The sequence below is a fragment of the Petaurus breviceps genome, unplaced genomic scaffold, assembly GCF_028583685.1.
Source record: "Petaurus breviceps papuanus isolate PSGF00001 unplaced genomic scaffold, PetGlider_PUasm1.0 126, whole genome shotgun sequence".
NCBI classification, from domain to species: Eukaryota; Metazoa; Chordata; class Mammalia; order Diprotodontia; family Petauridae; genus Petaurus; species Petaurus breviceps.
In genome coordinates this window covers 12,605,005-12,618,301 of record NW_027185655.1, presented here as the reverse complement: position 1 = coordinate 12,618,301, position 13,297 = coordinate 12,605,005, and the positions used below count along the sequence as shown (strand labels likewise).

The following is a 13,297-nucleotide window of genomic DNA, read 5'->3' as shown; positions in this document are numbered from 1 at the left end:
GGAATAAGACACAGCATGGAGTAGTGAATGGACTGAGACTGATAGATATTATTGCTTATTTTGGGTATATGATAAGAAAGGCACCCTTAGTTAGATGAACGTAGTCACTTCTCTTGGGTGATTTTCCACTATAAACACTGAAGAATACATGATGGGGGTTGGGGGCTTGGTTCTCTTATAAAGACTGCATCCCTAGGGGCAAGAGACTTTCTTATCTTTTCACTTTTCCAATGGTTCTCTCCCTCCATTCTGGTCACAACAGCTTAGCACAAGCAATGCACTTTGTTCACTATATTAGCTATTAAAACTGCGTGAGGGCCATCTCAGGGGCTGCCTCTATATGAACAAAGTCAGTCACAAGTATCGTTTTTTCATCCTGTAGCTTGGTTCACCATGATCAGGATTTTCATTGTCTTTATCCTCAGTCTCATTCCCATTCCCAAGCCACCCCTATTTCATTCCTTTCAAATAAACAAGCTCCTTTGCCAGGACACTGTTCTTCTTTCCCAATTTATCCTTTTAACTCATTTAGAACCATTTTGGTAACTGGAGGGAAAAGGTTTTTTTATTATCTGGGTTAAAGTTTGCCCTTCAGTTTAAGGTTAAAATTGCTATCCTGGTTGGCATCTGAACCTTTACTCTGGTCATGTCTCCTTTGATCCTTTGCAAAGTCATTCTTTCATTAGCTAATCTTCTTCTCTTGGCCCAAAGCACCCTGCCTATCTAAATCTTCCTCCTTGATCACGTGCTTTTTGCTCCTCCCTCCCCTGAGCCACCAGTTCCTTAAAATGGTACCAGGGTCCTATGAAGGTTTCTTCTCAGCATCCCTAACTGGAGAGGAGCTCCCATCTACCAGTCACAGGATCATATTTAAAATATTACTAATTCCACCATCATTTCCTGAGATGTCCTAGGTTCATATGGTTACAGCTGGAAAGGAGCATAAAGGTCAATTAACTCAACTCTTTCATTTTACAGATATGGAAAGAACAACCCAGGGTCATGTAGGTGGAATCATCCCTGTATTATTCTTACATAGAGAATTAAGTGACTTAATGTTCCATATTTGCATTATTTAATTCAAGAAATATATAAACTTTGTCCTTATAAGACATGGTAGACCTTGCATCACATAAGTACTTTATCAATCTTCTCATCTTTCAAGGATTTTTGCTACTAGGGATAAGACTGCTTTCCACTCATTTTATCACTAATAGAAATTCACAAAATTCTTCTGTGCTACTAAAAACCCAGACTTAGAAATGTCACAAATCATTGCATCTTTGAAACATCAATGATTTTTACTCATGTGAGTTGCTTCATTTAATATGGCTTCCATGTTCATGAAAGGACTTTTGTAGTGAAAAACCTCAAATCAGATTGTCAAAGTTCCCCTTATATTCATCAAAAGGCACCCAAGAAAAAGATCTCTTCAAATGTCTTTATTTGCCTCATAGCTACAAGTCTTGTGATTTAAACTTATTGTGAGGAAAACAGAAAATGACTGAGTATTATGCTGATGTTTAAGTCTTTCTTCTGGAAACATGGTCATAGATGACAACTTGTAGGTAGAGGTCTGTTTGGATAGGAGTCCTAGTAGAATTATCCCCTGGGTGAACCTGAAACACAAATCATATACACCATGAGCACTCAAAGATTGTTTCTTTTCATTTTATTGTTAAATCTTAGAGAAATCAACAACTTAGGGATTTAGAGAAACTCAAATTATTTTCCTTTAAAAGATTTTTGGCTGGGAGGATTGACAATTTAGATTTTGAGGTTGTGACTTGCAACTCAAGGTTCCCCGCCCCCCACCACACACACACAGCATGATGGGGTAATGGAACAGGATTTCATGGCAGCCTGTGAGATTATTTCAGAAAAAAGCAAGGCAGGTAAGACATTTTCTAAAACTAGAAATAAATTAGATGGGCTTTTTACTTTTAGCATAAAGATGGAAATTGCATGGTTTCCTAGCTTCCTTTTTTCTTCTGCTATAAAGGTGGAAGCTCAGGACAAAAGAGTTAATAATCAGAGAAAAGTGTTAATTGTTGCATGTGCTGGGTTGAGATGAAAAAAGATCCTGGGAGAGAACTGAGAAACAGTCAAGCAAGAAAGATAATATCCTTCGGCAGAACAAAGCATGTACTTTATAGTTTGGAACACAACATTAGGAATTAAGACACTGAATGCCACCTTGTGGCTACATATCCCATATGTGAGAACTATCATTAAAGGTGAACAAAATTATTGCCACCCTACAGAAGAACCCAGCATCTTGAGAGCTAAAATTGCAACTCTGAAAAGTGACAGCAAATTATTGTTCAGTTGTGCCTGACTCTTCAGGACCCCATGGACCATACTGTCCATGGGGTTTTCTTGGCAAAGGTACTGGAGTCAGTTGCCACTTCATTTTACAGTAAATTAAGGCAAACTGGGTTAAGGGACTTGCCAAGCATAGAGCTACTGAGTCCCTGAGATTTTGGTCTTTAAGAACACAGACCCAGTGCTCTATTCACTGAGCTGTTTAGCTATTCCTTCAGCACTCACAAATATTATTTGGAAATACTAAGAGTCTGTAGTGTCCTACTGCTGAAACATCATCATTTAGAACATGGACCCCTTTGGAACCCTTCTCACAATAATGCTTTCAAATGCATAAAATAAAATACATAGTATTACAAGGGAAAAAGTTACACTGAAAATTACACTGAAATATAATTGTCAAAATATATAAAGCAGACTGCAGTATAGTAATACATCTAGTTGTGAGTAAAAAAAAACTGGTAATTTCAAGTAGTGATGAATGTATAAAGTATATTTCAAATTATCAGCAAAGACTGCAATGTGATATGAAAATATCTGTGATTTCTATTGTCACAGTCACAAGTTTGGCTTGCATTTTTTTTGTGTATAGTAAAAGAAAATGCCAAATTTTAGTCGGAGGTTGGTGAAATCCAGTCACGGTCACTTTGGGAGTCTGTGGAAGCCATGTGAAGACCCACTGATTTAGAGAGATTCACAGACATGTTGTTTCATGCTAGGTATTCTGTATATGGAATTAAGTCTTCATTTTCTAAAAATTTAAAATTTAAGATGGCCATACACTGAGAGCCTACATTTAGACTATTAATGAAAAAAAAGACAAATAACCCATTAATGTTCTATCTGTTAGCTGAGAGTCTTTCCTGGTCCCTATCTTGAGTTCATTTATTTCTTATATTTATAAATTTAGTCTTAAGTACTACTTACTTAGAATTTCATTATTAAGTCTTTAATTTGGGTGTGAGTTTTTTGCTTCTGGTTTCTGAATTGCACTTTTAGTTAGGTTATGGTCAGTCAAAAATATGTTTTGTTTTTGTTATATTTGCCTTTATTTAGAATTTCTCTGTGCCTTAATGCATTTATATTTTTGTCAAGGTGTCATATGGTGCTAAAAAATGTACATTATATCTGAAGGTGTTATAAATCTTTTAGCTCTGTCAATTATTTTAGTTGTTATTTTCCCTTTTGCTTATCTTTCTGTTAGATGTGTCCAGCTCTGATAAAAGAATATAAAAATCTGTAGTTATTGTTACTATTTGTGTTTTGTCCATTTAATAAAATTTCCTTTGTGAATTTAAATGCTGGGTAATTTGATGCATATAAGAATAATATTGATATTGATTCATTGACCTATACATTTTGGCTATGAGGTTTCTATGGACAGGTAACTAGTGGATTCTTTTAATTTCTACTTTGCTTTTTGGTTCTAAGACATATGGACACCTTTATGATTTCCTGAAATATGTCTAGGCTCTTAAAATGTACAAATAAGATCAGCATAAACTGTAGATAATTAATGGAGTGAAGGCATTAGAATTAAGGGGAATTGGGAGAGGCTTCTTGTGGAAGGTAGGATTTTATCTGGGACTTAAAAGAAGGTGAAAGCAAAGAAGCAGAAATAAAATTCCTGAAACGTGAAACAGGATATGAATAGAGTACATATCTAACTTTTCAGGCCCTTAATTTCATTCTTGTTTAGTTGTAAATTTTTTTCTAGCTCTGAGAGGGTTACATTGAGGTCTCCAACTATTATAATTTTACTCTTTTTTTTTTTGCCTATAACATTTAACTTTTTAAAAAAAAGTTTACATGTTAGGATATTTGGTGCAAATGTTCTATCTTGAAACTAATTCAATGTCTGTAGCAGAAGGATCAAACATGTGACCCATGGGCCACAGGAAGTCTACTACATTCCCTAGGGTAATCCAAACCAGGTTAAAATGTAATTAGGAATATTATACAAAATAAATAAAAATATATAACATTTTATTTTAAAACCAAGTTAATATGTGGCCTGCAGGAATCTTTATGTATGGATCACTGAGCCCCTGTTCCTATTTGAGTTTTACACCAAAAACATAGTTTTATATTAATTTATAGTATCTCCCAGAAAAATATAGCTTCCCTATTTACTTCTTTTAATTAAGTTCATTTTTGCTATCACCTTGTCCAAGGTAATGATTACTAATCTTATCCTTATTATTATTATTATTATTAGGTGGAGGTATCATAGCTTTTGTTCCAAACCCTTATTTTAACTTTATGAGTTTTTATAAATGTTTTAAGTGTATTTCTCACAAATAATATGCTGTTGATTTTCTTTCCAATCCATTCTGCTATCTTCTTCCATTTTATGGGTCAATAAATCTCATTCCAAATCACAGTTATGATCATTAGTTGTATATTTCCCTTCTTCCTAAAGTACAGTATATAATAATATATAGCATATAATAAACTTTTGCCTCTTTTTGCTTTCTTTCTTCACTTTCCTGCCTCCATGCTTAGGGTTTGTTTTGCTTACTATTAATGAATCTACCCCATTTCCCTTCTCTATTCCCCTGTTTCCCTATTCAGTTGAAAGTATTTCTTCAGCAAACTTTATGTGCATATGTACGTATGTGTATATTCTACCAGTCTTTGACCAATTCAGATGAAAGTGAGATTCAGTGACACCAGGTACCCCCTTCCACATTTGTAGACTTCTATTTGTACATACATATGTGACATAAGTTCCCCTGCCATCCTCTCCCATTCCATTTCCTCTATTTCCTCTCTTTGTCCTTTCAAAATCATTAAAATAGAACAAAATCACTGCGATACATTTTGTCTTACTTGATTCATTAGATTGTAAGCTCCCTGAGGGGAGGAACTGTTTGTGGGCTTGTGTGTGTGTGTGTGTGTGTGTGTGTGTGCGCCTTTATTTGTATCCATATCACTCAGCACAAGGTCTGGTCCATATTAGGTACTTAAAAATTATTGCTGATTCATTTTGACTCACTCCATGACCTCTAGTGACATCAGGGTTTTGAAGAGAACCCCATAGTACCACTTCTCGATCATTAGAATAGTTCATTCACCTTGGGCAAGTCAACCCCAATTGCCCTCCAAAAAGCAAAAAAAAAAAAAAAATAGCTCATCCATAAAAAGCCTCTTCCAGGTGTTCACTTATATTTATCATTTCATGTTTCAATTTCGTCCCATGCTTGTATTGAAATACAATATGGTTCCATATGGTTTTATCAGGATTACTTGGAAGTCTTCTGTTTTGCTGAAGGTCAATACGTTTTTTTTTCCTGCTCTACGATTATAGTTAGTTTTATTGAGTAAGTTATTCTTGGTTGTAAAACTATATCATTTGCCTTATGGAATATCATATTCCATTTTATCCATTCTTTTATTATGGTACCTAAGCCTTATGTTATCTTTACTGTGGCTCCTTGGTACTTGAATTCTTTCATTGTGGCTGCCTGCAATATTTTATCTCTGACTTGAAAGCTCTGGATTTGGGCTCTCATATTTTTGGGAGATTTCATTTTGGAATTTTTTTCAGGAGGTGATCCCTGGATTATTTTTACTTTGCCCTCTAATTGCAATATATCTGGGCAGTTTCCTTTAATGATTTCTTGAAATATCATATCAAGGCTCTTTTTGTTTTTATGGTCATAGCTTTCAGGAAGCTCAATGATTCTTCTATTATCTCTTCTTAATCTGTATTCCAGATCAATTATTTTTTATTTGATATCCTACATCTTCTATTTTAAAAGCCCATTTTAACTTTGTTTTAGTATTTCTTATTTTCTTATAGATTCATTAGCTTCTGTTTAATTGACTTTATTTTTCCTATATATTTTTTTAAATTTCAGTAGGGTTTTGTAACTCTTTTGCTAAACTGTTAGCTTTCTTTCCAAGTCTTTCCTTCCCAGTTCCAATTTCTTTTCCAATTTGTTCCTTTTTTTCTCATTTCCCTTATAATGTAATTTTAGCTCTTTTAAAAATTCTTGTTTGATTTCTTCTAGGAATTCTAATTAATCTTGGGTGTGAGCTGTTTTTCTTTGAGGCTTTTGCTTGATAGTTTAGAGTTATTGTCGTCTGGGCTTGTGTCTTGGACATTCCTGGAATAATATAGTTCATTATCTTTTTTTGTTTGCTTACTCATTTTTGGATATTGGAGAAAAGGCCCATATTTTTGCCAGGGGTCCAAGTTTTGGATTCCTCTCTCTAGGGATTAAAGATTGCCCAGAGTTCAGACTCTCTTTGCCTGGAAACCTCTCTTTTCTTGGAATCAGAGATCAGGACTGGACTGTGCTGTGGCCCTTCTTTTGACCCAGACACTGAACCTAATATTACTTTTCCTCTGGGGACTGAACCACAATTGAGGTAATTTTCTTCACTCTTTTCCTCTAGAAAGCTGAGTTCAAGGTCTTCCATTCTCCAGGGATTAGAATCAAAAGCAGTAACACTGGCGGGTGGGGAGGGAGAAATGTATGGTAGTTGGGTAGGGCAATGGGGAGTTGGAGGGGTTGGGGAGGAAAAGATGTGGGGTAGCTGGGAGGCATGTAGAGGGTTGGGGGATTTGGCATACTGCTTCCTCCTAATCTTTCACCTTGGCTGCCCTATCCCATTTCAGTATTTTTTAACAAATATATCCAATAACTAAGACTGATTTGGAAGACTCAAAAATAGGTTAGGAAATTATTTTTCTAAGATTTTTAAGTGTGCAGAAAAAAAAAAAAACCTTTTTGTAGGTGAACCATGTGACAAAATCACATAAGAATGGAAGCACTGATATCAAAATTCCATTGCATCAATTTCTTTCAAAAAGAAATCACTTCCCCTCCCACTTTTAAACTGTCACTTTTTTGATTGCCAAGATAAGTTTAATCCTCACTCTAATTCTGAGCTCAAGTGGAGAAAGTTGTGAGAGAGATCTCAGTAGCTAATCAGTTAGTTCAAAAAACAAGTGGTTTGTCATGATATGGACCTCATAGAAATGTGTGGAAAATTGTGCTATCAGTTGAATCAAACCAAAATGTTGAAATATGGGGCAAAGGGGCGGCCAGGTAGCACAGCGAGTAAGAGCACCGGCTCCAGTGTTGAGAAGACCTGGAGATCGAATCCCGGGCTCAGACACTTAGCACCCACCCAGAAACACCTGGCTGTGTAACCTTGAGCAATTTACTTAACCCCAATTGCTTAGGGGCGGCCAGGTGGCTCAGCGAGTAAGAGCACCGGCTCCAGTGTCGTGATGACCTGGATCAAATCTGGGCTCAGATACTCAGCACCACACCCAGAAATAATAACTGGCCGTGTAACCTTGAGCAAGTTACTTAACCCCGATTGCTTTAATAAAAAAAAAGAAAAGAAATATGGGGCAAAAAGGAGCATAGAGAATAGAATAAAATTCTAAAGGACCTTGCAATTAAAGATCAAGAACTGACGGCCAGATGATTCATCCCATGGATTCTTTTGTATCACAAAATTCCAGTCAACTTCAGGGAATGCTTAAGGTATATAAAGGATTCCTGGTGAACAAGGAAATGAGAAATCTGGGCTTTCTTTTAAAATTAGGGTTTAGTTTAAGTTTGTAGACAACGTGTATAATTTTATATATTGTATTAGATATTATGTTGGATGTTGTCATTTTTTATGTTAAATAAAGAGAAATTCTAGTTAAAAAATGCTTTCCCCAGAAGAGTTCTCTGCATGGGAAAGTAGACAGGATACAATGGGCAATGAAGGTGATTGAACAACAAAAGACTCAGAGACAGGAAGACCACAGTAGTGCTGTAGTTTACCCAGTTCCCCTGGGGGTGTCTCCCAGGTGCCTTCCATGCTCCTAGCTGTAGGTCAGTGAGGAGGGATTCCTGAATATTCACTAGGGGGAATCCACAAAGTAGTGAAGACCAGAACAGATAATCTGGGGAATTTATACTTTGTCTGGGGACAGCGTTTCGGGATGGTCCAAAGAAATGTTTGAAGGTTCAAGAATATTTTGACAATAAAAACACAGCTCATCACTCTGAGGACCAAAGTCTTTGCTGAACAGTATTACAGATTCCATGAACACTGGTGGGTTGTTTCATAACACTTGGTCTTCTGGTAACATTTCATTTATTGTGTATTTTCAAACAGAAACACTGGTGACCTTAAAAGCTGTTACAGAAGGACTCAGCACCGAACCATAGAGAGAAAATTTCACCTGGGCATTGCAGATTAGAGTGCTCAGCCTGTCAATACAGAGGGGGCACTTGTCACTGGGGGCTACACCCATCTGCTTCCTAACTCCACTCTCTTCAAAGGGATGCATTCTAACTTGTGGCATTTCAATTTGAAAGACAATTTACTAAGAAACTGCTTTAAAGGCCTGAGGGATGATGTGAATGAGGTGGAAGAGGTCCAAGGACTGTCAGTCTAAGGTCAATAAGAAGGCAGCAATTTCTCAACCAGAGCATGGAGACATTTTCCTCTCCTTTCACTTCCCTTACCCAATGACCAATGCCTTAAGAATCTCCTCCTATGCTAGATTAAAAGAGCAAATCCTCAAAACTTTATTTTCTTTCCATGCATGAGCATAGTGCAGGTTTCAGAAATTAATCACTGTTTTTAAAGGGGAAAAAGGGCATAAGAAGGATAGAATTGTCTTTGATGGTTCCAGGGAACTTATTTTAAAATTGGGGGCATGTCAGTTCCATGAGCTATGAAGGAGTTTTCGATTTCATGGTAAAAACAATTTTCTTTTTGCCTGCTGTCCAGGATATATTTTGTTGAGTGTTTGGCTGCCTTGCTCATGTATTTTCCCCTCTGTACTACTCTTTACCTCTCCCAAAAGGCAGATAAGTCATGCATGGAAATGTCATGAACTAAAAAAAAAAAAATAGGTAATTTAAAATGTTTGTAAAGTAAAAGGAAAACACAGAGTATTCTTTCTGGTTAAATACTACCATTGCTAATTCGGGTTCTATGATTGAATTTCATGTTGAAATTTTACATGGGAGCCATTTCTCTTTGGTGGTGTCTTATCTGGCCTTCCTTAAAGTATATTATTATCAGGCTGAGAGGGGACCATCTCTAGTCATCCTTATATATATCTTGCTACTGGACCCAGATGGCTCTGGGGGCTTTGCCTAGCCCTGCCTCACTTAAATCCAATTCACTTGCAAGTCATGATATCACCTTCCTGATGTCATGGTCCTCCTTGAAAATGAAGGACAAGCAACAAATGAAGCTGAGAAGAAAGTTTAGTGCTCAGAAGTCTCTGCTCTTTCCTGTTGCCCTAATACTGTGGTCTGATAACTGTGTAATCACAAGCACTCACGGGATGTATGCCGGGGCTACCAACCACATTTCTAGAAACCAGTTAGGTGATGTAGGCTCACAGCATGCAGCTGTCCATTCCAGTTAGTTATGCAAAAGTATCCTGCATACTACCTATTTAAATGAGAATTCATCAATTGGCACCTGTGATATTGTGCTTAGGTTAACAGATGGCAAATCCAATGTCAAGAGTGACCTAAATACTAATGATCAGGTTTTAGATTTATGAATTTTTGTAAGTCATTTAATCTCACTAAAATTGCTTTTTTTTCCCATCTGCTAGACAGAACCAAGAATATTTCCTACCAAACATTCAAGGATGCAAAGAACATTATTATGACAGTAACTAATCTGCTCAGAGCTAATTGAAGGAAAGGGGCCATACTTAACAACTGTAAGAAAAAAAGCATTGAACTGTGAGGTTGAAATATTCTTTTTGAAGAGTAGGACACACATCATCATTTAATCCCAGTTGTCAAGTTAAGGTTTCAGCCTTTATGCCAAGAAAGCATAAACAGCTGCCCAAGGTGTTAATTTACAAATTGTGTTGATGGAACACATACATTAATTCATAGACTGTGAATTTTAATAAGAGAGTCATTTAGATGGGACAATGGATACAGGGCTGGGCCCAGAGTCAGGACTGAGTTCAAATTTAGCCTCAGACGACTCCTAGTTCTTTGACCTTAGGTGACTTAATTTCTTTTTGCTTCAGCTTCCTCAACTATAAAATGGAGATAATAAGAGTCTGACTTGTAAGGAGGGCAGCTAGATGGCACAGTGGCTAGAAGGCTGGGTCTGGAGTCAGGAAGACCCATCTTTGTGAGTTCACTTATTAGCTGTGTGACCTGGGTCAAGTCACTTCACCCTGTTTGCCTCTGTTCCCTCATCTGTAAAAATGGGCTGGAGAAGGAAATGGCAAACCTCTCCAGTATCTTTGCCAAGAATACCCCAAATGGGGTCATAAAGAGTTGAACATAACTGAACAACAACATCTTGCAAGACTGTTTTGAGAATCTGATGCCATAATATACCCCCACTAAGGGACAGATTAAGTACGTTAACTCATTATTATTTTAAATCTACCATGTTCATTTTAAAATTAACTTTAATTTTCTTTTTTTAGTCTACTTAAAACAGCAACTTATCAAAGTAAAAGGATAGCATATTCAGGACAATTGTCATTTTGTAAAAGAAAAATGCATCCTATCTTAAAATTCAACAACTTTAGAAAAAAATGCTTTTCCAGGAGATAATTAGTAAATGTCTATATTTATACATGTAACATTTTTGTGTGCATGTGGTAAAGGTTTTAGTTTGTTTTGTTACCCCTTGCCAAAAGTAAAAATAACCTAGATGGTAAAAGATTGGTGTTTTTTTTTCTAATTCTTATGTCTCGAACTCTGCAAATGTTTTTGAAGGGTAGAATCTATACCTTTTGTCTTGTCTTTTTAAATGACTATCTTATTTTTCTTTCTTATTTTATTCTTTCTTATCATTATTCTTTCTTTCTACCTTATTTTTTCTTTTTTCATGAATTTAGGAGAAAGATAATGAGCTCTGTGACACAGGGAATAATCAACCCATCTGCATCTGTTTATAATGTGCAACTCACTCTGTCCCACAGAAAATGAAAGGAGAGGGGCATTTCACTTAAAAGCACAGAGTGTAACTGCATCATCCAGGCTGTGATCTAGGCTGAGATTCTTTGGAGGAGGGAGAAATTTCTCTAGTGGCATCCACAGCAGCTCTGGGACCCTATGGACTGTGGGTAAGAATATAATCACCAGAAGGGGCTGATGCCTGTGAAAGAATGGGAGAGGTTGGGAACATGGTGGTGAGTAGCTGGTACTGAGAGGTGAATGTTGGAGATGAGCCCTGTGTGATATTAAGAATATCAACTAGGGTCTCCCACAACAGGGGATGGGTTAGTGCTTTTCTTTTAAAGCCATTTAACAGTCCCTGAGATTTAACTGGCTCTGGGGACTAAGTCTCAGGACCCCATTGCTTGAGGAGAAAAAAAAAACAGAAGTTACTGCCAGATCCTGAGGCTTGCCTAGTGGGATCACCTTGGCAAGGAAGTGAATTTCAAATGGATAGGAGCTATATCCTTGACTAAACAGTCTTTCTTTGCACTGAATGTTCTTCCCCCGCTGTGACTTAATAAATGTCCTTTTGTTGATGGTTAGATAAAACTATGAGTATTCTTTATCATTTAATCTCTAACCTGAGTCCCTAACTGGCTTGGCTACACACTCCAATGGGTCATCTCACAGCCCCTTGGGTGAGTGTGATATAGAACTTGCTGAATGACCTTCCATGGTTAATATTCACTTGGAAGGAGAACTCCTTTGGAATGCCCCAGAGATCTATTTGATCCTGGATTGTTTAACATTTTTATCAGTGTCTTGTATAAAAATACAAATGACAGGCTCATCAAATTTGCAGATGATGGAGAGCTTGCTAAGATGATGGATGACAGTTTGGATCCAAAAAAGATCTCAACAGGCTGGAGCCCAAGGCTAAATCTAAGATGAAATATAATAATGAAATATTTAAAGTCTTACAAATGAAAACAAAAATTGGCTTCCCAAGTATTAGATGGAGAAGGCTTGGTTAGATAGAAGTTTGAAAGAAAAAGATCTGAGACTTTTAGTGGAATAAAAGATCAGTATCAATCAGTGGTGTGACAGGGCAGCCTCATGAGATAACGTGTCCATTGTACTCTGCCCTGGTTAGCTTGCACTGGAGTACAGTGTGCAGTTTTGAGTGCCACGGTTTAAGAAGGACATTAGTAATGATGAGCAAGTAGATGAGGGATATCAGGACAGTGAAATCCCTTTTAACCAAATCCTTTGAGAATGGGTTAAATGAACTGGGGATTCTGGAGGACAGGCACTTTTTTTTTTTTTTCCAACTATCTGGACTGACATGTAGACCAAGGATCAGATTTATTCTGTCTGGCCCCAGGGGACAGAAAACAAATCAGGAAAACTGAAAAGACAAAAATTTAGATTTGTTAGGAAAAACTTCTAAACAATTCAAGGTTTTCCAAAGTAGAATGGGCTTTGGAATACAGCTGATTCCCTCCCATTGGAAGTATTCAAGCAGAATCTGGATGACAACTTATTGGGTGCAATGTCCATTCTGAGGCCACTTTCACAGCCTGTACTTGATTCAAGGATTTGGTTTCTCCAGTTGTTACTTACTCCTTTCTCCAGGGCTCTAGTGACTACTCTAAGGGGCTGGGATTTCTAATGTTATTGTTTGTGAGCCCCCACTGGTGTACTTCCTATTGACTACCAGTTAGCAGCTCTTATCAAAGTGTTTTTTTTTTTTACTAAGATGGTAAAGTAAAAACAATTGGTACCAAATATGCCCACCAAGAGGCACACTCTTTCTCTGAAAACCTAAGATCCCTGGAAAGAGTAGGCTGAAGCTTAAAGTACAAAGGGTAATGAAACATATGTGCATGAAACACAGGGCAAAGAGGGTAATTCACTGGCATTGGGAATCTCTTTTCTCTCTTTGTGGAGTCCTCATGAAATTCCACTAAATGTAGCTCTTTGCTGGGCTCCCATCAATTGAGTCTGTAGGTAGAATTTTCTGTCACTAGGGGCCTAATCTCTGAAGGTATTGCTTCTCTTCAATGACTATC

At 37.1% G+C, this 13,297-nt stretch overlaps 1 protein-coding gene across 4 annotated transcripts in view; it reads right to left on the bottom strand.

Moving 5' to 3' along the window:
* Positions 1-1,427: 1,427 nt before the first annotated feature.
* The window catches only part of CFAP299 (cilia and flagella associated protein 299), a 470,324-nt gene continuing 458,454 nt past the window's right edge, over positions 1,428-13,297 (bottom strand). For all 4 annotated transcript variants that reach the window (XM_069092982.1, XM_069092964.1, XM_069092954.1 and 1 more), the window contains one exon: positions 1,428-1,619. In XM_069092982.1, coding sequence (XP_068949083.1) covers positions 1,524-1,619 — 96 coding nt within the window. In that variant the 3' untranslated portion in view covers positions 1,428-1,523. The remainder of the gene's footprint in view (positions 1,620-13,297) is intronic.